The 25,006-nt window shown below is 38.3% G+C and overlaps 1 protein-coding gene across 16 annotated transcripts in view; it reads left to right on the forward strand.

The window, feature by feature from the left end:
* Positions 1-1,158: 1,158 nt before the first annotated feature.
* Positions 1,159-25,006, forward strand: part of PPP1R9A (protein phosphatase 1 regulatory subunit 9A) — a 387,118-nt gene continuing 363,270 nt past the window's right edge. For 13 of the 16 annotated variants that reach the window (XM_063815444.1, XM_063815448.1, XM_063815449.1 and 10 more), the window contains exons 1-2: positions 1,159-1,267; positions 3,466-5,076. In XM_063815444.1, coding sequence (XP_063671514.1) covers positions 3,682-5,076 — 1,395 coding nt within the window. In that variant the 5' untranslated portion in view covers positions 1,159-1,267; positions 3,466-3,681. Of the gene's footprint in view, positions 1,268-1,853; positions 2,161-3,465; positions 5,077-25,006 lie in introns of those variants that run through there. The other 3 variants (XM_063815458.1, XM_063815459.1, XM_063815445.1) reach the window with 2 other exon arrangements.

Below are 25,006 nucleotides of genomic sequence, written 5' to 3' on the forward strand. Positions count from 1 at the left end.
GAAAAGATTTTGCTCCCAGAGTATATAGAATCTGTGTACTGACTTGCCTGGGTTCATATTCAGCCATAATCATTTACTATTAATAGCCAATAAAGAAGCGGGTAAGTTACAAAACCTAAACCTTAGTTTTTCCATCAGTGAAATGGGGCTAAAAATAGTTATGTTGGGAAAACTTGTGAAAGACTTTGAAATGAGCAAAAGATTACTGTTTGTCCTTTCAATGGAATGCTGGATGTTATCTACAGGACTCCGGAGTGTTGTGAAATTTACAGTCGTCTGCACCTTACTTAGACTGACTTTCACTAGGCTATTTTACTACTCAGTAAGCTGTAGAAACGTTTGGTAATGTAAATGAGTTTTATCTACAGAATGCAAATTTGTTACTTTACAGATACAACTGGTTACCGCCCTGTAAAGCAGATAATAATAAACATTACATTTCAGTGCTCTATAGAATAGTAAGCAGCTTTGCCTCTTCTTGCCTCTATGTCTATTCTTCACAGTCTCACGTGAATGGGTTGCAGTATCTTGCTGGGGTTCCCTTCCTAATTAAAAGAGTTATAAAAATTTTGACCAATGTTCATTTTATATTTCTACCATTGTCATGTTTTTACCTTCTTGAAAAATTATTTTTTAAGAGTTCCTGCTCCCTAGGCTTTTTGGAAGGATTGGTTTAAACATCTGTATTGACAGTCATGATCAGTTTTATATTTTGCAGGAAGGTGGTAACACTTCCGGTACTTGGGGGTGTAAGAGGGAGTACTGAGCCTTTAGAAAAGGGCGGGGTGGGGGTGGGGGGGGGGTGAGCTGAAAAACTCTCCCTAGACAGGAAAGGTAGAAGACCTCCTCATCCCTTTCTCTTTGGCAGTGAGATCTTAAGGTCAAGGTGAGTAGTAGGCCAGGCGCAGTGGCTTAGGTGAAGGCCACACCAGACTTGGGCCTACGTCTTGGCCTTCCAGGCCAGCAGAGTGGCCTGGGACTTGGATGCCTTGGGGTCACGGAGTTAACTGCAGACTCAGACTAAGTGGGGCCCCAGCAGCGGTCAGCCCCAGAACCAAGTTCCGGAGCCAACACTCGAACAGGAAGGGGCCTTGCCCCAGGCCGGAGAGGCCCCTCGCCCACGGCCGAGGGGGTGGGGCGGCCTCGCCTCGGGCCGGTGCTTTTCGCCCTTCCTTGGCCGCCAGAGGCTCCCTCTCTCTCCCTCTCCCGGGATTTTGCTGCCGGGCTCCCTTTCTCTGCGGCCCTAGAGTTAATCCCATCAGCCGAGGTGAGGCACCTGTTACCCCTGGCCTTCCTCACCCCCGCGGCCTCTCCTCCATTACACCGCGGCCGCCGAAACGGCCCGGCGTGGCGACCGCACGTGGGCCAAACCCCTTCCCCGGCCGGCACCCCTGGCCCCAGGCCGGCCCGAGCGTGCGGGCGCGTCGCTGCTCGGGCCGCCGCCCGCCCGCAATGGCGTTGGGGAGCGCAGCGCGCCTCCCGGGGCCGCCCGCCGCGGGCAGGGAGCGCCTGGGGGCCGACGCGCGAGTGGAAGCGGCCGCCGCAGCCGCCCTACGCGCTGCGCCGTGAGGAGCGGGTTGCGGTGTACCCAGCGGGCCGGCGCCGAGCCGAGCCGCCGCGTCCACCGTGGGGCTGGGGGCGCCTGCGAGGAGGGGGTGGGAGCCGCGGCGGCCCGACCCTCCCCGCCCGCGGCGCTCCCGCTCGGGTAAGGGGGAGGCTGAGCGCGGGGCGAGGAGTTGGGGAGGGTGGAGAGGAGGAAAAAAATCGGCTTGTACAAAGGCTGAGTTGCAGGCTGGGGGTGGGGGTGGGTTGTGGTGGAGGAGCAATAGGTTGAAGATCGGAGGCATTATCAGTGGGATCTATTGTTTCCTGGCACATTGGGAGGAAAAACAAAGGGATTTATTTTCATTACCCTGTAATTTTTTTCTTTTCTATTTTTTTAAATGTGGCCAGGGAGCTCGTCTCTCTCCGTGTCACAGTGGGATCCGCCTGGCAGCCGCCGGGAGCCGCAGCCAATGTGTTAGGACTTCAGGTGCTTCTTGGCACAAAGCTAGACTGCGACCTCCTACCATAGCGCTTGGCGTCACCTGCTCTCCCGGTCCTGCCCCAGGGCCGAGGGATTGCGTCCCGAACCGGGCTTGGGAATCGGCTGCCTCTCAAGTTGGTGTTATTTATGTTTGTCTTTTGTGAGGGCAGGTTTTGAATCCCCCGGCGGCCCCATCTCCCCCGCCCCCGCCTCCTTGGGTTGGAATTGGCGGGGGAGGGAATGGGGTGTGTGTGTAGGGGAGAGGGGAGGGTGTTTGTGGCTTTAAAAAGAATGGTCAGGGTAAAAGGAGATTGTCGATGCTTTACAAAAAAAGAAAAAAACAGGCACCACACTCCAAAGCCTTTCTTGTTTGTCTGCATGGGCCATGCATGCGTGCTGGGCCAGGAGCCGAGTTTGGAGACGGTTTAAGTGAAAGTGTGTGCCTCCTCAGCTGATTGTGCGTGAGGGTGATGTGGCTCGGTCTAATATCAAAACAAAACAAAAATAAAATGAAAAATCTTTAGAACTGCCTGCATTGTCTGCTCCTCAGCATATCTTGAAGTATTTGATTGCTGGCTTATTGATATAAAATCCTGCTGTGGGCTTAAAGAGACCAGCAAGCATGCATTGCGTTGCGTGTTGAACTGTAGTAAGTTAGAGGCAAGAAAGAATAAACAAATCAGGGCTGTGAAAAGGGGTGTCACAGTATATTTGCTTTCTGATTGTCGCATTCTTACGCATTTATTCCCTTGGTAGTCTGCATCCCACTCCATAATTAATAATAACCACTGTTAGGAAACTTCCAAATACTTGTTATAACTGAACTTAGTGAAACTTATTGCTATTCAGGAACTTTTTTTCTCCTTGTTTTGGTCTGAAATTGCATTAGTATTGCTTTGGGGATGCTGTAGATGAGAACATTGGACCAAAAAAAGTAAAATATGCCGCTGTAGGCATGTTTTGGAGTTTGTAAACATAGATTCCAAACTTAATTGTACTTAGAAAGAATAAGTTCTACCTAATTGTGGAGAATCCTAAATGAAGTTGATTTTCTGGACAGTTTGATGATTTCTTAAAGATCGATGAACTGCTGGTTTCTTTTTTAAAGGGCATTCACAAAAGCGACCAAAACTTGGGCTAAAGTATTGCTTTCAAATATACTTATGTGTAGCTTGTATTTGTGAGTGTGTGTATGTGTTGTGTGTGTGTGTGTGAGATTTTGATAGGTATCTCCAAATTGTGTTTGGAATTTTTTTTTTTTTTTTAACCAAAGACCAATCAGAATGATAACTTCTTGACTTTTAACTTCCCATTTCAATGAGTAATCTCTTCTGTTTGCCACGTGGCTAAGCCATTTGGAAAATAAAATGTATGTTATTTGATTAGACATAAATTCAAATAAGTAAATGAATTCAGAAATTCATTCTTTTCTATTGCAGATGAACCTCTAGTCTTGCTTTGAAAAAATCATTCTGTGTAACTCTTGACTGTGACTAAGTTCCTAATACACCTGTTGGGACGATCACTGACACAGTATACCATTTGAGAGGTACTTTTCTTGACCCAATACTGGTGATTAGAGAAGAGAGGTATCTTGGTTTTTGGTTTTTTTCTTTGATCATTATGAACATTGGCTTTTCACCCCTGAAGTGAAAATGTTGAAAACTGAGTCTTCAGGTGAACGAACCACTCTCAGAAGTGCCTCTCCTCACAGGAATGCATATCGAACTGAGTTTCAGGCACTGAAAAGTACCTTTGACAAACCCAAGTCAGATGGGGAACAAAAAACAAAAGAAGGTGAGGGCTCCCAGCAGAGCAGGGGGAGGAAATATGGCTCCAATGTCAACAGAATTAAAAACCTATTTATGCAGATGGGTATGGAACCCAACGAGAATGCTGCAGTCATTGCCAAAACAAGGGGGAAAGGTGGACATTCATCTCCTCAGAGAAGAATGAAGCCCAAAGAATTTCTGGAAAAAACAGATGGCTCAGTTGTTAAGTTGGAGTCTTCTGTTTCTGAACGAATTAGTAGATTTGACACTATGTACGATGGCCCTTCATATTCCAAGTTCACTGAGACTCGAAAGATGTTTGAGAGAAGTGTGCATGAATCAGGACAGAACAACCGCTATTCCCCAAAGAAAGAGAAAGCTGGAGGGAGTGAACCTCAGGATGAATGGGGAGGTTCCAAGTCCAACAGAGGCAGTACTGATTCCTTGGACAGCCTTAGCTCCCGAACTGAGGCTGTCTCCCCAACTGTGAGTCAACTGAGTGCAGTATTTGAGAACACTGATTCTCCCAGTGCCATCATTTCTGAGAAGGCTGAAAACAATGAATACTCAGTGACTGGGCATTATCCCTTGAATTTACCATCTGTTACTGTTACAAATCTTGACACATTTGGTCACCTGAAGGATTCTAATTCCTGGCCTCCTTCAAACAAGCAAGGTGTTGATACAGAGGATGCTCACAAGAGTAATGCAACTCCAGTACCAGAAGTGGCTTCTAAAAGTACCTCTCTAGCTTCGATACCTGGTGAAGAGATCCAGCAGAGCAAGGAACCCGAGGACTCCACATCTAATCAACAGACTCCTGACAGCATTGACAAAGACGGTCCTGAAGAACCTTGTGCTGAAAGTAAGGCAATGCCAAAGTCCGAAATCCCTTCACCACAAAGCCAACTGTTAGAAGATGCTGAAGCTAATTTGGTTGGAAGTGAGGCAGCAAAGCAACAGAGGAAAGAACTTGCAGGTGGTGATTTCACCTCTCCTGATGCTTCTGCATCCAGTTGTGGAAAAGAAGTACCTGAAGATTCAAATAATTTTGATGGTTCCCATGTGTACATGCACAGTGACTATAATGTGTATAGGGTGAGATCCAGGTATAATTCAGACTGGGGAGAGACAGGCACTGAGCAGGATGAGGAGGAAGATAGTGATGAGAACAGTTACTATCAGCCTGATATGGAATACTCGGAAATTGTTGGATTGCCAGAAGAAGAAGAAATCCCAGCAAATAGGAAAATTAAGTTTAGTAGTGCTCCTATTAAGGTAAGTGTGTTTTCTCCATTTTGTTTTCTAAATTTGTTTTTAGTACTAGGGCCTAATTGTATGTAGAATAGACTTGACAACTAGTAGGAGTTTTTGTAAGGGATTCAAGATTGTTGATATCTTTAAAATCACCTGTTGTCAGGTAATTTTAAAAGTTCAGAGTTTGAGAGATATCAATCACATTTCTTAAATGTGCTTTATAATGGCATACACCAATAGTGAGTAATATTAAAGCTGAAGAAGTTCGGGAATTGTGAGATACATTCCAATGAACTGGAGTATGAGTATTGTGAGTACTGAAAACCAGGAGTGTTAGTTTGAAATGTAATTACTTTAGTTTTACCTAAAATTATTCATAAATAATATTTTCTGAATGTACACACTTTAAGGTATGAAGTATAATGTACAATGGGAGAGTTTTGGTAATCTGGGAATAATACTCGATTTACTTTCTTAAAAAAATCTGAGTTATTAAGTGTTAAGTGGATTGTGAGGAATTTTGTTGGAACTTTTTTTTGGGGGTACTGCTAGTTGGTGGTGAAAATTTAATTTATGGAAATATATTAGCTGACTTAAATACTTTGAAAAGCTTTGACTGTAAACAGTCTGAGTTCAAAATTTGTTACATAGCTTTAAAATGAATTTTTTGAAAGAAATAACATTGATTTGCCATTCATGGATTTATTTTTACCTCTTAAAAACTGGATAAATGCCAATGGAATTCACATGCTCTAATGACTTCACTTAGTTAACATTTGGTATAGAAGAATAGCACAAAGTACATCAGCAGTGGGTGGTAGAATGTTATTAGTGGATAATGGCAATAGGGGCAGGAGGTGGTTGGTTGAGTACCAGAATCTCCTGGGGTGCTTTTTCAAAGTGTACTTGCCCACAGCTCAGTCCTGAGATGCTGGCATGCTCTCCTTGGGGAATCTGGAAGGTTATGGTGGCAGAATGTGTAGTTTTAGACCACATTCTAGGGGCTTCTAGCTTACCCAGTGTGTATATATGATAGACTTGGAATTTGATATATTCCTGTAAATTTTCTCCTCAAAATCTAAAATCACTGTCTGTTATTTTCATTTTGGGACCTTCCATATAAGGCTCTAAAATATAAATTTACATAGAAATATTTAAAGAGAAATCTGACATTGTTCTGATTATGAAATACTATTCTGAAATAAAGTAATAATCTATGAAATTATTTACAGATGTTAGCAGGCAGACTTTCATTTTATTAGTGTAAGGCAGAAGTTCTGGGTCAGAATGGGTCATGTTAAGTTAAACTGTAGTTTAAAATAAACTACAGATGTCAATTCAGTTTTAAAGTAAGTTTCTTTGCAGTGCTTTACCACCTTCCTTTGTGATTATCTCCTCCTGCCTTCCTACTCCTCCCCAACCCCCACTGCCCTACTCTAGATGGTCTTTAAAGGTGCCTTTCCCCCAAGCCTATCCAGTGAGCTCCTAAACTTTGCCATTCGCATCCCCCTTGAACATCATCTTTCTACCCTTTAGGAAGAAAGCAATAAGATTAAATCGTTTCACATTGAGAAAGGCAGGAATAACTGAAATGAACTCTTCAAGGAGTTGTTAAACCCAGTGACTAACTTTTTAATACAAGGGATAGCAGCTTATGAAAATTTATCAAGTAGACCACTACCCAATCAACCAAGTGGGACACCAGCCTGTATTTGGGTCCTGTGCTGCACAAAACATAACTGTGCACTAGTTGGTTTAATGGATTTTAAAGGATTTATCATTGAAATGTGTCTGTTTATATGTGAACAAACCAGCTTTTTGGGAATGATATTTTGAAGTTCAACTAATTTGTGCTATGATTGCTTATAACAATAAGTATTTTGCCGCTTAATTTTCATATAATGACAATTTTATCTAGCAAAGAATGAAACATTACCTACATTTAATGCATTTCATCAAGAATAAGATTTCTAAAACAAATTAGATCAAGCATAAGACTTGTGAAACAAAGATAATGTATTGCATTTTATTGGGCAGTTAACAGGACTTCTTGGAGTGGATTAAGTTTGCAAACAGAAGATTCATTCTTAGCCCTTTGTAATGAATAACACAATTACTCTTTCTTGCTGCTTCCATTGTTAAATATGCAAGTGGATTCACTTGGAAAATTTGAGAGCTGCTTTCTACTGGTCATGGTGGTGGCCATAGTGTTTAGGTTATTCTCCAATTAAGATTTTTTTTGCCGCAGAGGGTGGTAATACCTTATTAGATCCAATTAAAGTATTTATTGAAGGCTTATCATGTGTGTTCTCTCATGCTGTTAGCTGAAGAAGACACAAAAATCTGTAAGGTTACCCCTTTCCTCTGTGAGTTTGTAGAGTCAATTCTTAAACACATTGTATTTAAAATCCATAAAAAACAGTATAAAAAACTATGCCAAAATTTTTAATGTCCTGTGAGTCCTTTAATGGCACTTGGTTGTACTAAATGCGTATAGTGAAAGGGATTTGATAGATTATTTGGAAAGGAATACATGCAACCATTTTCTATCTGTGTTTCTTTATTCTTTTCATAAAACTTTATTTATGGAATGGGAAGTTGCAGTTCCTAACCTCAGTCTTTTCCTTTGAAGCTTAAACATACTTCCTCTTAAAGAAGCAACAGGGAATGTATTCTTTAAATAAATGATTTTTAGAACTTTTACATTCTTTTCCTGGCTGTCACTTTATTCTGTACTAGGTTAAAAATTCCTAGCACCTTTAGTTTTTTGTTATAGATCTTATTTATCATCTTTGTATGTGTAATATTGTCCTCAGTGACTACTTCAGTTCTTTTTATAGATGTTTTACATAGATATTTCCATAAGATGTCTTAAATCTGGACTTAGAAAAACATCAGAATAATAGTTGATCTTTCCTGTGTAGCATATACCTTGTACTTGTACATATACCTTGATGTTTAAAAATGGTCAGACTGTATTGCCAGCCATCAGTTAGTATGACTTTCCTATCTTTCACAGACAGTTATTTCTTATTAGATAGATTGATACGTTTCATAGGGTCATGAAATATTAGAATGGGATTAATAATAGCAAATTAAAATCCAGCTTTGAGATATGGAATGGGAGAATGTTATGAACCATGCTAATTCGAGATGGAATTATGCCTTCATTTTCAGGAATTTTTCAAAATGAAAGGATTGAATTAAAGTAAATTTGTTTTAGATGAATCAAAACAAGAGAGGGTGACATGTCATTTTTTTCTACTAATTCAGAACATTTATGGAGCCCTTAATATGTGTCAGGGACAATGCAAATATAACAAATACAACAAATACATAAAATGAGGAGCTGATGAAGTAAGGAGCTGCTGGTTGGTGGGAAGTGTACAGCCCATTAAGGAAGCTCTCAGGCTGTTCCCAACTCTGTGCTTTGATGATCTTTCTAAGGTTGCTGCAGCCTCATTAAGGAAGTCACAACCTTTCTCTGTTTCTTATGTCCTTTGGATTGGTATTTTTTTTCCCCTCAAATACGATTGTGTTACAATGGATTGTTATTCTTGAAACAGCATATCTGAAAAAGATTTTTCTAACTCACAGTAAGAAGGATATTGCAGAGTTAATATTGAGGTACATTGTGCTATATTTTGTGTTTTCTCAAATCATATGGAGCTTTACAGGATTAGAATTCAAATAATCAGCAAGGGCACCAGAGCTTCTTCAAACCTTACATGATAGTTGTTGAAAATGGATCTTCTTGTATTCTCTCCCTTTTTTGGGGCTCCGAGTCATAGTTAGGGCATTCATGGATATATGAAGTTTTTTGTTCAGGATGGTTTTCAGGGAATAGTTCTGTTGAGATCCAACTTTTTGTCTTTGCGGAGGCTTCCCTTTATAACAGTTTTGTCAGTGCTTCTTAAACTTTAATATGCATATGAATCACTTGGGAGATCTTGTTAGCATCAAGATTCTGATTCAGTAGGTATTCTATGGGAAATTACCTTGAAACAATGGTTGAGCTACAAGTACACCAGCAGGCAAGCTATCTCAGAGGTTATGGAATAGAAGACTCAGAAAACAAATTAAAATGCTTGAATCACATGATTTACCAAACCAGTTAAACACAAATCCAGAAGCAAGAGGAAAGCTATGGAATAAGTTAACACACTTCAGGTTCAAACCAGGTTGGAAGGACCACGCTACCTGTCCTGGATAAACAATGTTCCTATGTCCCATCTTTCTTTCACATAACCCTTCCCCATTAATGATGTGGTTATGAGGACCAGAGCTGATGTTTGAGCCAAGACTCCATAGACTAATGATTTCCTGGGTTGATGATACACACTTATTCTGTTGAAGAGATGTGACAAATACACTTAGGTACAGCCGTAGCTTTGCTAGTTTGCCTGCTGATGAGCCATGGGACCATCCTTGGTGTCCTCAGTAGATGACTGATATGGAAGTAATGTAGCTATCAGGCATAATTGTGACTTGGTATTTCCACTGCTTTTTGTCTATAAGTAAATCTCATTCATTTTATCATAATTTCTATTTATTTTATTGTTGTCATGTCTTACTCCCAGCTTACCTATTTATTATGCATCTGCTGACTGCCTTCATTTCACCAGCTTGCATTCTCATTATCAATACTTGGCCCAGCCTGAGTGTTGCCTCTGTCTCATAAGTTGTTAGTTTATTTACCATCTATGATTATCACTTCTTAAGTGTTTCATCCATCCCATTAGTTTTGTTTACCTCTATAATAGAATTTCATATTCTGAAATAATACAGGAAAACCATGTTAACAGTAGGTCTGGAGGGGAACCTTAGATTTTACATTTCTAACAAGCTCTCAAGTGGTGCCGATGCCGCTGATCAAGAGATCACTCTTTGGAATATGAATTTGAAGTACAATCTTCTGGCTTCTGAAAGTGGCTGGCCATAGCATGTTAGGGAAGCAACATGTAATAAATTTCCTTTCCAGATGGGCTGCTATATCTGGTTGGGTGGAATAATATTCTCTGAAGATGAAATAAGGTATAATCTTGTAAAGTGCATGAACACTCTGTTTCTGGATCCCAAAGTGGATTATTATCCTTAACTCAAGGCATTTGGGTCATTAAAAAGTCACATCCTAGGCTCTTTGTGTGGTTTAAGTTTTTAGTTATAAAAAGTTGGGAGGAAGAAGTTTTTCATGGAATCAGAAATTTCATTTCTTTCATTCTTTTGCAAGTGTAAATTAATAAACTTAGACAGTATAAGAATGGTCATATGATTTAACTTGCTTTTCTTGGATAACTTTGATGGTACAACTTTTTTTTTGTTTGTTTTTTGTTTTTTGAGAGGGAGCTTTGCTCTGTCACCCAGGTTGGAGTGCAGTGGCACGATCTCAGCTCACTGAAACCTCCACCTCCTGGCTTCAAGAGATTCTCAGGCCTCAGCCCTCTGAGTAGCTGGGACAACAGGCATGCACAACTATTCCCGACTAATTTTTGTATTTTTAGTAGAGACAGGGTTTTTACCATGTTGGCCAGGCTAGTCTCGAACTCCTGACCTCAAGTGATCTGACCGCGTTGGCCTCCCAAAGTGCTGAGATTATAGGCGTGAACCACTGTGCCCAGCCGATGGTATAACATTTAAATTGGATTTCTTTTTAAATTTTTATGTTTTATGACCTATGCTTCCTAACCAGGTAAATGAAATATGTCAAATATTTTAATATACTTTGTAAAATCAAATAATGAAGATTTGTTGAATGAACCCCTTTTCTAAAATCCAGAGGTATATCTATACTTTTAAACTGAACAGTGATCATTTAGTGTTTAAAAAGGGATTCTTTTGACAGCAGATTATTTCAGATGTTTACTGGTATTTATTTGTAATAGAAATATTTAAAGTTTCCTGTTTTTTGTTAGTTTAATTAATTTTTTTTGAGACAAGGTCTTGCTCTGTCACCCTGGCTGTAGTGCAGTGATGCAGTCATGGCTCACTGCAGCCCTGAACTCTGGGGCTCAAGTAATTCTCCTGCCTCAGCCTCCCATGCAGCTAGGACTACAGGCAAGCGCCACCATGCTTGTTATTTATTTATTTATTTTTTGTAGAGATGAAGTCTCACTATGTTGTCTAGGCTTGTCTTGAACTCTTGGGTTCAAGCGACCTCCTGCCTTGGCCTCCCGAAGTGCTGAGATTAAAGGCATGAGCCACTGTGCCCAGCAGTTTCTTGCTTTTTGGATCATACATACTTTGTGTTCCCTCTAAACTTTCTCACAAATGACACTAATTGTTGGGTTCATGTACTTGAAAGATAAGATGCCAAATTTGGAGGAAAATCACTTTGTGTTATGTTATCCATGTGTCGTTTACCTTGTTAACCCAGTTAATATGCCCATTACAAGTAATTTGATTGAAATCTCATCTGCATTAGATTTTTTTCTAACACTTTCTCTACCACTTGAAAACAAGTTTAGGAATTTTCATAGAGAAATATAGTTAGATGTGGGATAAATTCTGTATAAACAAAGCAAACATTACTATAGATTGTTGCTTTTTATGCTGTTATCTAATTTACCTGATATTTTTCTTGATTTTCTATGCTCTCATTTGGACCTATTTTCTTTTTGTTCTTTTGCTTCATTATATTCTATAGCTATGGTTTTGAAAAGGAAGAAAACTTTTCAAGTTATGCTTTATAGTTTTTCTTGTGGTCACTTTTACAGTTTTCTCCTGGTTCTCATCTCTTTAGTTTGTGACATAGACATTTAGAGATGAAATATACTTGAAGGTAATCTAGCGTCATTTCCCAGTCACTTCAGGAAGCCCTTCAGTAGCATACTCCTGACAGATGATGTTTCAGCTTCTGCTTGAATAATTCTACCGATGGAGAGTTTATTACTTTGGAAGGTAAAAGGAAAGTTAGAAGGAGGGGCATGCTGGTGTGTGTAGGGAGGTGGTGCACTCACTCTTCTTTTTATTTAATTTTAATTTGCAATTTTTTATTAAGATAAAATTCAGGTAACAAAGTTCACCACTTTGAAGTGCACAATTCAATGGTTTTTAGTATATTCACAGTGTTGTGCAGCCATCACTTTTATCTGATTCTAGAACTTTTTCATCATCCTAGAAAGAGACCTTGTGTCTGTGAATTGTCATTCCCAATTCCCCTTCCTTCTTCATCCTCTGGCAAGCAGTAATTGACTTGCTTTTTCTGTAGACTTACTTCTGGACATTTCTTACAAATGCTTTTAAAAAAGAATATAGGAGACTTGAAGAAGAATATAGGAGTATGGCTTGGGATATATTAAATTTAAGATATCAAAAGGATAGCACACTACAGGAAAGTCTAGAGAGCAATGGCATAAAGAATTTTCTTCTGGTTGGTGATATGGTCTAAAACTTAAGTGGCATGATGTGGGAGCAACAAATGCTATCTGCCATTTTATGTGTTTCATAGAGAGGAAGAACACATGAAGCTGAGGAGACAGTAGGATTCAAGAAGAACAAAATGTATAACTGAGGAAGAATAGGTTTATGTGGCTGAGAGGATGGCTGAACAACTCCCTTGCGTGGGACACCGCACTTCTCTTAATGTAATCTAAAATTGCTACACATGAAGCATGAGTGTTTGATTCAGCATAGGGTTTCTTTATTTCCTTTTAGAGACAGGGTCTTGCCCTGTTGCCCAGGCTGGAGTTCAGTGGCACGATCAAAGCTCACTGCAGCCTTGAACTCCTGCGCACAAGGGATCTTCCTGCCCCAGCCTCCCAAGTAGCTGGGACTACAGGTGTGTGCCACAGTGCCTGGCTAATTACATTTTTTTTTTTTTTTTTTTTTGTAGATTCAGGGTCTTGCTATATTGTCTAGGCTGGTCTTGAACTCCTGGGCTCAAGTGACCCTCTTGCCTCACCCTCCCAAAATGCTGGGATTGTAGGTGTGAGCCACCGTGTCCTGCCAACGTAGGGTTTCTTTAAAGGTACAAGTGGCATTGATGCTGAGTTTCATGTTTACATTGGTCTTTTTATAGCGTGAAGGAATCCTGTTCCTTTTCTAATAATCTGATGCTTGTTTCTATCCTACTTCTCTTATATTGTCACTTTCCTTATTCTTTTACTTTGATTGGAATTGTTCACGGACAGCTTCACTACTTTAAAATTTTTTCTCATCCTTCAATATTTCGATACAGATTTCCTGTGCCTACATGCTATTATCTGTACTGTAACCATCTATAAGATGAGTGATTTGAGGCAGATATTTATTTAGTTTACTATGTATTGTCTGTTGGAGCATATTACTATATAGTCTATATTACTATTAAATATCATTAACTAGTAATAATAATGGTAACATCGAGAGGTACTTGATATTTGTCAGGTTGGACAAGTGTGCCTCTTGAGGCCTTGAATTTCTTACCTGTAATTGAGGCTGTCTTACTTGTAATTTATCACTAAGGTTGTTTCTCGGCTTTACCATCCTGTAATTCTCTGTGTCTTAAACATATTTGTACTATACCATAATCATAAATATTTGTGCTATGATTTCAAAGAGAAAATTTTGGACATCTTTTGTTGAAATATTGAAATGAAAAATTTATGTTAAATTGTTCTTGAGAACAATAATTCTATAGATTATAGTAGAAACCTTAAAATAAGTAAAATATTAAGTCCATGGGAGCACAATTTTATAGAGTGGATTTTTAGAGCAACTTGACTTTTGAAAGTATGGGTTTAACTATATGTTAAAACACCCTGCTGAGGAAACTAAGAATAAAGAAAGAAATGTTTTGTAATATAGTTGCTGACATATTAATTGCTTCACTCACTTTTGCTCTGGAAATAGCTTCATAGCACAGTTCAACATGATTGAAATATTGATAATTTTTTTTTTACAGTTCCCAGTTTTCAGCCTAACTTACTCTTTCTCATGCACATATCCTTACAAAGAAGACAGCGAAATACAGTATGAAGATATCAGGAAATTTTATATTTTAGGAGGAAAGTTTTGTTCTTTGCTTACTTAATCTATTTCATTGGTATTTTTAAAAAGTATTTGTGGAGTTAAAACTGTTCACCAAGTATTTATGGATAATGGTAAATGAAACTGCTCACAGATCTGTTAGTCTCCTGCCCTCTTTTATAAGTCAGATGAGTTTTGTGCCGGGGAAAGCTAATCTTCCAAGTTGTTTTCCATGCCAGTTGAAATATACAGGGCTAGATTCGGACATAGAGTGTTGGCAAGGGTCAAAAAGGTGAATAGAGTCATGACCATGAAGGTTTCTTTACAGGAATAAGCAGTGAGAGTCTTGCGGATTAGGTCTTTGGTATTTCTGTCTTGATGCCTTTGAACTGGCATGACCCTACGAAACTGAGTGACCTGCATGTTGAGTCTGTTGCTGTATAGTAAGATGGTCTTTTCTCTTTTATTCACCTCGGATTTCTCCTCCAAAAATTTCTTTTTACTCCTCCTCTTTTAAAAATATGTAAGTATACAGCCTCATGGAGGCTACATTCATATCAGAAAATTGTCTAATCTTCAATATAAGAATCTTAAATAGTACTCACAGTCAGAGGTACCTTTTCAGGCTTGTGAAGAGTTTTCTTTTCATGGTTAGGGTCCACAGAGGAGAGGGAAAAGCAGGTTTATTGGTTAGTTTTTAAGATCTGTTTTTGAGGCCGGGCGCGGTGGCTCACGCCTGTAATTCCAACACTTTGGGAGGCTGTGGCGGGCGGATCACGAGGTCAGGAAATCGAGACCATCCTGGCGAACACCGTGAAAACCCCTCTCTACTAAAAATACAAAAAAATTAGCTGGGCGTGGTTGCGGGCGCCTGTAGTCCCAGCTACTCGGGAGGCTGAGGCAGGAGAATGGCATGAACCCTGGAGGCGGAAGTTGCAGTGAGCTGAGAGGGCGCCACTGCACTCCAGCCTGGGCGACAGAGCTAGACTCCGGCTCAAAAAAAAAAAAAAAGATCTGTTTTTGAGTAGTGTTATTTTGATGGATTCCTTTACTAAGTACTTGTTTTGGGTAAAACTGATGTGCAAAATTGTTTTGTAAAGGAAGAGAAAGACATACATTTGCACTTTTCATTGTTAATTGATATTATATATGTATAAAATTATTATTTTTTTAAATAACCCATTTCTCAGGGGGAAAGGCAAAACTTATTGTAGGATGTTTGAATGACATCTTATCTACCATTACCTGGAATGTGTTTATTTTTAGAAGTTTATTCTGTAGGTGGAATAATAAAATACAGTAATTTAAATTATACACCAGGTGTTATATAATATTCTATGTCCAGAGCATCTATTTCCTTTTAGAAATCTTAACATTGAGCACTGAGCACTAAAACAAACAAACCTGTAAGTAAGTCTTTTGAAAAATAAAGGCTGGCTGGAAGATTGAGGCTGCAGTGAGCTGTGATTGAGCCACCACACTCCAGCCTGGGCAACAGAGCAAGACCCTGTTTCAAAAAAGAAAAAGAAGGGCTGGGCCCGAAATCTATGATTTTCATATCTGTATTATATACAGTTTCTTGCTTAGCGTCTAGAATTACCTATTATTTAGGATAGATTCCTAAAAAAATATAATTTTATTAATTTATAATATTATTTATAATTTTATTAAATTATATTTAAATTAATTAAAAATAAAATTATTTTAAAACCCTTTATATATAATTCAGAAAGGGTGAATTATATTGTTATTGCTGGAATTGTTATTCAGAAAGGGTGTATTAGTTTATAATCAGCACTGCATTGGAATAGTTTTCTCACAATCCCTGCACCAGCACTTAGTTTTATTTATATGCTTTGTAGTTTTCAGTTTGGTAGGTGAAAATAACTCTTATAATTTCTACTTGATATATTGTTGAGATTGAAGATTTTTTATGTGCTTATAGGCTTTTTTGATATGAGTTCTGAGTGGTTTTTATTACTTTCTAAATCAGTGTTTGTTAGTACAGACTACATCAATGTATTATTTAAATGAGTTGGTAAAAGTTAAAGCAACTCACATATCCAGTAATAGGGATATGGTTAAATTCATTATGATAAATGCATAGAGTATAATAGGATAAAGCTGTATAACTCATGTTTTCTAAGATTACTTAAAGATGTAAATACTTCATAGTAAAAAGTCTGGTTAAATGCTGAATATGCATTTCTGTCATATTTTTACTTTAAAAATATGTGTATTTACACCTAGGACAAAGATTAAAAACACATACATCAAAATGTTAACTCTGGTAATTTCTGGATTGAGAGAACAGTGATAATGTTAAATGAATGTATACTTTTCTGAATTTACTTAATTTTCTACAATAAGCATGTATTACTTCTTTAATTACATTAAAAGATAGTGGTGGGACACAATTGGAATGATCAGCAATAACAACATAAGGAAGTTAACAAAAATACTTTTTAAAATGCTGCCCCAAATTCTAATAATTAGTCTTTTAATGTACTTTTATTTGGAGGACAACATGTCACAGAAAAAAAATTTGGTTTAATAGTGTAAATTTATGTAACACCGAAGAAGGTGTTACTTTAAGAAAATGGATGAACTTTTGACAGTTGAATTCATTAAGTGCATATTTCTTAAACCTTGGTAAAATTGATCCCACATTTGTGGCTAACCTTGTAAGTATTATGGGGAAGGAGACCCTCCAATTCATTTTAAATTGTGATTATATAGCATTTGCATAGGCCTGAGATATTTTCCTTAAGTTCGACTATTGTGTATATGATATTCTAATGTGTTACTTAAAATATGCTTTCAAACACTGGGTATAATGAATTTGAAGTGAAACATATTTTAATGAGTAGTCTTACTAAAAATAATAAACATGTACTTAAAGGAAACTTAACCATTTTCCCATGTGGCATAATGTCTTTCAGATGTCTTAGATTATTGAGCCTCAACAGGCTTGCTCTCTGTGAAGGTGAGACAGTGGAGATGTCAAGTTCATTATCTTGCTTATATATAATCCTTTGAAAAAACTCACGTACACACCCAGTTAAAAATAGGATTTTGAGTTCTAGGCCTCCACAGAATCCATTTGAATATGTTTCCTGTCCTAAAACACCAGCCAATATGTGGTTTCCTGTTGTTCCTCTTAAAAAACATATTAGTTGAAAAGAGATTCATTTGATGTATAGTTAGACTATATGGTAGTATGTTATATTTTTAGTTAGAGTCAAAGGGTCAGTTCCTCTCATCTATTGGGTAATTTTCTACCTTTGAAAAGCTTTGGTAGATAATGTTGTAGTATATAAATGATGACAAACATATTTTTGTTGGGTGGCAGAGTTTTCTGAAATTGGAAGTTTAAATTATTGCTTTTTGTTTAATGAGATGAGCAGATTACTCTGATCTTACAGTTTTAAGCAGTTCTGGGATTTTATAAGTTCTGGTGAAGTCCTAATTAAATTGCCTTACAATATAATCTGGTGTTTGGATTATCACTTTTTGTTAAGTATTCTTAAACCTTACTACAATATGGTTGATAAATTCTGTTAATATTTTGTTGTATACTGGGTTTCTAGTAGTGATATATAGATGATTGTATATAATTATAAGAACTATTTAAAGAAAAAGAGGCAACATTAACAGACAAACCATGTAAAATTTTGACTCTTTTTTATAAAATGGTTACACTGGAAAAAGAAAATTGGAGTTCAAGAAAAAAATAATTTCACTGGTTGTGATTTTGCATATTTATGTAAATTTGTGAATGATTTGAGGCAGTGATATCTTTTTTTAGTTAATCATGTACCCAATCAAGTTTGAGACGAGGCTTATGTTTTTCCATAGAGATTATGACACTTGCGGAATTTTTATCTTGCTGGCTCCTTCTCTGTATAACGAGTTCTGTGAGTAGTAGCATTAGTGAACTGGAGCTCCCTCAGGAGATTGTCCCATTTGCAGATGTGGCAATCAGAAGAGTTTTAGTTTGAGTTACTGGGTTTTGACTCTTATTACCTAATACAATTCTTTATTTATTTAGTTTTGAGATGGAGTCTCACTCTGACTGCATTATTATCATTTTTTTTAAGATGGAGTCTTGCTCTGTTGCCCAGGCTGGAGTGCTGTGGTGTGATCTCAGCTTACTGCAACTTCCGTCTCCCGAGTTCAAGCGATTCTCCCACCTCAGCCTCCTGAGTAGCTGGAATTACAGGCACGCACCACCATGCCTGGCTTAATTTTTCTTTTTTTAGTAGAGACGGGGTTTCACCATGTTGGCCAGGCTGGTCTCAAGCTCCTGACCTCAGGTGATCTACCCACCTCGGCCTCCCAAAGTGCTGGGATTACAGGAGTGTGCCACTGTGTCTGGCCTACCAAACGAAATTCTTACTCTTAATCTAGAATGAGAACTATTGAGAGTTCATCCATTAGAACCCTTGAAGCCTGTCCCTCACTCAGATGGTTGAAAGTCTGTAGCTGGAGGATGGTTGAAATAAACAGAATATTGATATGAAATATTTCTGAAGGTATCCTTTTTCCATATCCTATATTTAACGTTTAGCTGGCATATTAGAGTTGTCCAGAGAAACAGAACCAATAGGATGTGTATATATACAGAGAAAAATGTAAGGAGTTGGCTCACAGGATTACGGAGACTGGCAAGTCAAAAAGCTGCAGGGTGGGTTGGCAGGCTAGAGACTCAGGGAAGAGCTGACAATGCAGTTCAAGTATAAAAGCCTTTTGCTGGAAAATTTTTTTTTTGCTTGTGGGGGAGTCAGTCTGTTGTCCTATTCAGGCCTTCAACTGTTTCAATGAGGCCCACCCACATTATGGAAAGAAATGAGCTTTCCTCAAATTATATTTAAAAACACCCCCAAAGAAACATCTAGAATAATGTTTGATTAGATATCTGGGCACCATGGCCCAGCCAAGTTGACTTATAAAATTAACCATCACGGTCAAGCTTTCTTGTTTTGATTGCCCCTTCTGAAGCTGTTTCAGGGAGAAAACTCATTTTTCCCCCCACATGTCTTAGTGGGGGAGTTGGTTCTTCTCTCCCTCTCATTCTTAGAAAATTAGCTGAAGGGATTCCCTCTGTTGGGCAGTGTGTTGTAGGAGAGGATTATATGTTTGGAATCAGACAGACCTGTGTTCAGATCCTGCAGACACCTGATCTTTTAAGAAAGTTTGTTTAAATTTTGAGGGCAGGGAATTTGTTTTATGGTTGTGTCTCTAGGATTGTCACACCGCTTGGCACATTGTAGGTACACAGTTGGTGTTAATAACCTGTTATGTTCATCATCTCTGCCCTTTCACCTTCCTCTTCTCCCCCTCCCTCCACCTGAAGGTCCAAGTTGGGATGATATTAATATTATTATTTTTATTATATTTCGAGACAAGGTCTTACTCTGTTGCCTAGGCTGGAGTGCAGTGACATGATCACAGTTCACTACAGCCTCGACCTCTGGGCTCAAGGGATTCTCCTGCCTTAGGCTCTTGAGTAGCTGGGATTACAGGCGTGTGCTGCCATGCCCAGCTAATTTTTTTTCCATTTTTGTAGAGACAGAGTCTCACTATGTTTCTCAGGCTAGTCTGGAACTCCTGGGCTCAAGCGATCCTCCCACCTCAGCCTCTAAAGTGCTGGGATTACAGGTGTGGGCCACTGCTGGGCTAACATTTTTATATGTATAATGCTTGTATGATTTATTTATAGGTAAAATCCTTCAGGTTAGCAGTTACAAATGAAAGCTGGGTGATTCCATTACAGATTAAAATCTTTCCTGGCCACTGCTCTGGCTTGCTGAAGCTGTTGTGCTCTCTTTCATTTGGGAAATCTCAATCTATTGCCCTGTAAGGTAATGACAGTTCATAAGTAACCACAGTCATTAAAATATGGTTGTTTGAGATATAACTATGGAAGCTGAAGGGGAGAGTACTCATTTTGCCTTAACTTTATATCTGCTTTGATCACCAAAGCTTGTAATTAGTTGCAAGAAAATCTAAAAATTGAGATTCCATCAGAAAGTTGTAAAGCTACTTATTTAGAGGTTGCAGTAACTTGCCTCACCTTTGGTAACTTGAGTATGTGAGTGTATCTATATTCTGAAAATGAAAGTTATCAAAAATTTAATTAACTAAAAAATTTGAATTATTTCTTTTACTATTTAGTCTTTTTGTCTTCCTTTTATTTCCTGACTTGTTTACTAAAATGTGGTTTCTTTTGTTTTTTTTTCAGTGGTTAGAGAGGAATTACTTTTTTGGGGTCATTTCTGTCCCCCTACTCCCTTAATATTGATTTTAGAAATGTGCTTGGTTTTAATTCCATAGCTAAGTTATAATTTTGTAATTATTTTTGTAGCCGGTTGTCTCATTCTCTAATCAAGCTTTTGCTGACTGTGAATTTGTTTATCCAGAAAACAGTTTTTCATTTTCTTGGTGACTTGTAATTAGTAATAAATTGCATGGGACCAAATAATCCAAGGTCTTGAAATCGTATTTTTTGCCTGTATGTTTCCTCCGTGAATTACATTATCTGGAAAATGTCTGACAGTTGTTATTAAGCTGAAATATGAAATAGCTTTGCTTGTTCATGCAAATTTGTTTATGTAGAAACAAGTTTTTCCTAGGCAGAAATAGCTTTTGATAGCATCCTAAGGAAGAGAATGGTTACGCTGTTTTCTGCATTTTCTTTTTAAATGTACAATAATTTTTTGGGGGGGTTATGTATATTTTTGCAGATACGTAAAAACAATGTTTTGTAAAATGCATTGTAGACATTGAAGTAGAAGAATCTTAGTATTTTCAGGGCCCTTGATAATATCCTCTTTATTTAAAAATGTAACTATAAAAGTTATTGTTTTTCCATTTCTAAAATGAATTTAATAAAAGCACCTTTTAACAGGATGTTGGTAAGAATATATGACTTAATATGAAGGTTCATTATATTATTCGAATGAATTGAGCTACTATGTCAGATGTGATTTTGTTACTGCTGTTTTTCATCTTGAGATTAATATTATAACATTTTATAATTACTATATAGGCATTAGTCAAGGCTGATAAATCACCTATTATTCAAGTGTTTATAAATAAGTGGTTATGCTACAGCTATTTAGAGAAGCATTGTCTTCTGAGTTGATTGATAAAAGTCAACAAACATTGAATATGTTTAAAATGTGTTGACTTCGAGCTCTGCTGTGTAGATATTGAGATAAATAAGACAAACCTTTTCTCCTTGAGACTATAGACTTATGAAGGAGATAGAGAAGTAAACATTTGTAGGATAGTGTGATAAGTGCTGTGATAGAGGTATATACATAGGGTGACCATATATAATTTATTGTCCAAACTGTTGAGAAATTCAGTGTTCTGATTATTATTACTGTCTTTAAAAATAAGGGCACAGACCATTGTTTAGTCCTCTTTGGATCATGCAATGTCTAGGGTGACCATTGGGATTTATTGTCAAAATTGGGACACTTTTTGAGAATGAAAGGGGATGTTATGAATACTTACACTGGGGCAGCAGACATAATCTGGAACTGACCCAGGGAAGCCAGTACACATGTCAACTTTGATATAGCAGCTTGCTGTGGTGCTCCTAAGCAGGGGAGTCTACCTTTATCAGGAGGAGAGGAATCATTAGGGAGGACTTCTCAGAGGAAGTGACGCTTGAGTTGAAGCTTTAAAGATGAATAAGAATTAATTAGGTAGAGAAGTGAAAAATCCTAAGCTGAGGGAAAGGTGTGTTTGAGAAAAGAGTAAACCAGAACAGTTGGAGGAACATGAAGGGTGTGTGTGTGTGTGTAGTGTAAGAATGTAGGCAGGTGGTAGTTCAAGGAGGGACTTGCATACATAGGAGTTGGAAATGAAATGCAAACTATGAGGAGTCATTGAATAATTTAAAGGGATAGATGACATCATCACTTTGCTGTATATACCTCTCCTATTTGTTGGTGGTTATGGAAGGGTGGAGAAGATCCATTGGTCCCCCATTTTTTCTCTCTGTTCTTTCAGTAGACATTTATCCTAGAAGCTTTCAACCAACTTCTGTTTATTCAGCTTTCTGGATTAACTGATGTCTTCCATTTGCTGGATAGGACATGCTGACTGATGACCTCACAGACTGTTCTTATGCCCTCACTACTCACCTCACCACCTACAGTCATAGGCTGACTAGGAGTTGGTTGTGTACATTCCTAAACCTGTTTTTGCCCTCTTTATTTGTCTAAGTGTGTATTCAGTACTATGTAAATTGATAAAACATGAGTGTGAAAATATTTTTTTTTTTGCTATAAAAATGTAAATTGAATTCTTTGGGGAAGAGTTGATAAAATATGTCACTTAAAGATCTTGTTAAATGAGATGAGGGAGATATAGATGACAGAAACTCTTTCAACAAATATCTAAAAAGATGTGCCACTCCAATTATTTTGTGAGTGTCTTCAAGTTTTTGTCCCACTTTAAAGAAAACCAAACTGGCCATCATAGCCAATGAATTATGCAGGAAAGATACTGTGGATCATTAATTTGCAGACCTAAACTCAAAGTAAAGGTGTTGGCCTGATGTCAAAAGATTGGTAAATGAATATACTTCTAGGTGTCTTACATTAATATAGACCTATAAAAATATACATCAGTTTTTATGATTTCTAACTTTAACTGCCATTTTCAATTATCGGACAAATTCTTAGTCTAAATTGCTTCTTCTAAGAGAGCATCTTTTTGTAAAAAGTGTCTGCTTTAAGCTAGGCAGTATGCTAAGCACCTGAATTACATATTAGAATACATCTCCCAAGGAGCTTGAATTCGCTTGGGAGAGACGGACACGTAAGTCACAATGTACTGAGAGTTGCATTGCAATAGAGGTGTGCACAGGATGCTGTGAGTGCAGAGAGGGGACACTTGGGTTCTGGAGGCAAGTTCCAGGAAACTCCTGGGAGAAGCCAAACTCTATCTGAGTTTCGAAGGTTTAATAAGTGTTGGTAGAAAAAGGGACAAGTGTGCAACCTAACAGCGAGGCACAGAAAAGAGAAAAAAATGCTGTCTTTTGCAGATCTCAGAGTATGATTTATTTATAGGCAAAATATTGTTGGTACACGGTAAGGCATGTACCACAAAGTTTAATATTGTTGGTACATGTTAAGGCAAGGGCAGATTAAGAAGCTTCCTTTGTGCTAGACTTAGTTTGCACACTTTTCTGAAAACATACTAGTTGGAGGGGGTTTTGAGCATGGAAAGGCATTATTAGATTTGTATATTAGAAAACCACATGTATACATATGTAACTAACCTGCACAATGTGCACATGTACCCTAAAACTTAAAGTATAATTAAAAAAAAAATAAATAAATAAATAAAAAAAGAAAACCACTCTAATAGAGAGTGGAGATAGATAGAAAGGCTAGGTGTGGGGTGGGAATGCAGCAGTCACAGTGAACACGGATGAGACTGATGAATGTTTGTCAGAATGGAGGCTGAAACAGGCAAAGGGTAAACTGGGCAAGCTGGATTAGGCAGAAGATGATAAGAGGTGCTATTTTGTGTGAAATTAACTTTTAAGTGCAAAAATCATATGTGACTATTTTTTATTTATCCATGTATTTTTCCTACTCTCCCCACAAAGGATCTTGCCTAGTGCTTGGTTGATAACAGATGCTCAGCAAATGAGAGCTAATGTAGGAATTAACTAGACATAAACAGGGAATTGATTGTCTTTGATCCAATAGTTGCAAAATAGGAGGGATGAACTCATAGGGGCCTTAGAGCCAAGGCTGTGGATCTGAGTGTTAGATCCAGGTATCTATGTCATTGGGATACTGTGAGGAGAGGAAAGATGAGAATAAGGGGTAAGACAGCAGGAGAGTGTTGGGAGGCAGCATGATGGGGGAGCCCCACATTTTGGAGAAATAGAGTTTGAGAAATAGCGCTTCAGAGAAAGTTTGGAGAAAAAGATTAGAAAGATTTTAAGAAGCATAAAGGTTGCTAAACATTTTCTTTCTTTTTTTGAGATGGAGTCTCACTCTGTCATCCCAGCTGGAGTACAGTGGTGCAATCTGAGCTCACTGCAACCTCTGCCTCCCAGGTTCAAGCGATTCTCCTGCCTCAGCCTCCCAAGTAGCTGGCATTACAGGTGCCCCCAAACAATGCCTGGCTAATTTTTGTATTTTTAGTAGAGACGGCGTTTCACTGTGTTGGTCAGGCCAGTCTCCAACTCCTGACCTCAAGTGATTTTGCCCGCCTCGGCCTCCCAAAGTGCTGGGATTACAGGCGTGAACCACCATGCCCAGCCCTATCTTTATACTTTTATAGAGATGGGTTGGTAGGGGAAGTAAGTAACTCTGAGGAAAGCCAATGGTATATGTGGATTGAGACTGGGGAAAGAGTACTGCACGTCAGGAAGGGGAAAGGAGTTACAGAGATACAAAGATAGAGACTTGCATTTATTTCTGGTAAAGTAGGTTAACATTACCTATTTAGCCATTTAAAATTAGCCATTTAAAATATGTAATAGTAACTTAGAGCTGTGCACAAGGTCATGGCAGATTTGGAATCAGAGATGAGGTCCTGAAAGAACCAGTGCTGGGCTTAGCTGTCAGTTTTGCAGGTTAAGCTAGACTGTTAGCGTATGCGTACAAAATAGTTATGAAGATTAATGTTGCCTTCTGTAGAATGATTTTGCATGGTCAGCTGGAAGTTTTTCTTTTTTTCCTTTGCAGATTTTTCCAGCTGTTGTTTTGCCCTCTGAAGTACTGGGTCTATAATGATCTTAAAGTCTTCAGAGAAATATATATGAATATTATTCTTCATCAGCAGTAGAATGAAGTAATTTCTCTTTCAATATTAATTTACGCTGAAGAAAGAAGTGCTCACCAGTAAGAGGTTTTATGTTCTTTTCTGACGGCAGGTGAACTTCAGATAATGTTCCGGTAACTCCTAAGTTACAGGAACGCTATTGACCCAATTGACCCAGTTGATTTCAAGTAATAGACTTGAC

This window comes from Pan troglodytes, chromosome 6 (genome assembly GCF_028858775.2).
Source record: "Pan troglodytes isolate AG18354 chromosome 6, NHGRI_mPanTro3-v2.0_pri, whole genome shotgun sequence".
NCBI lineage: Eukaryota > Metazoa > Chordata > Mammalia > Primates > Hominidae > Pan > Pan troglodytes.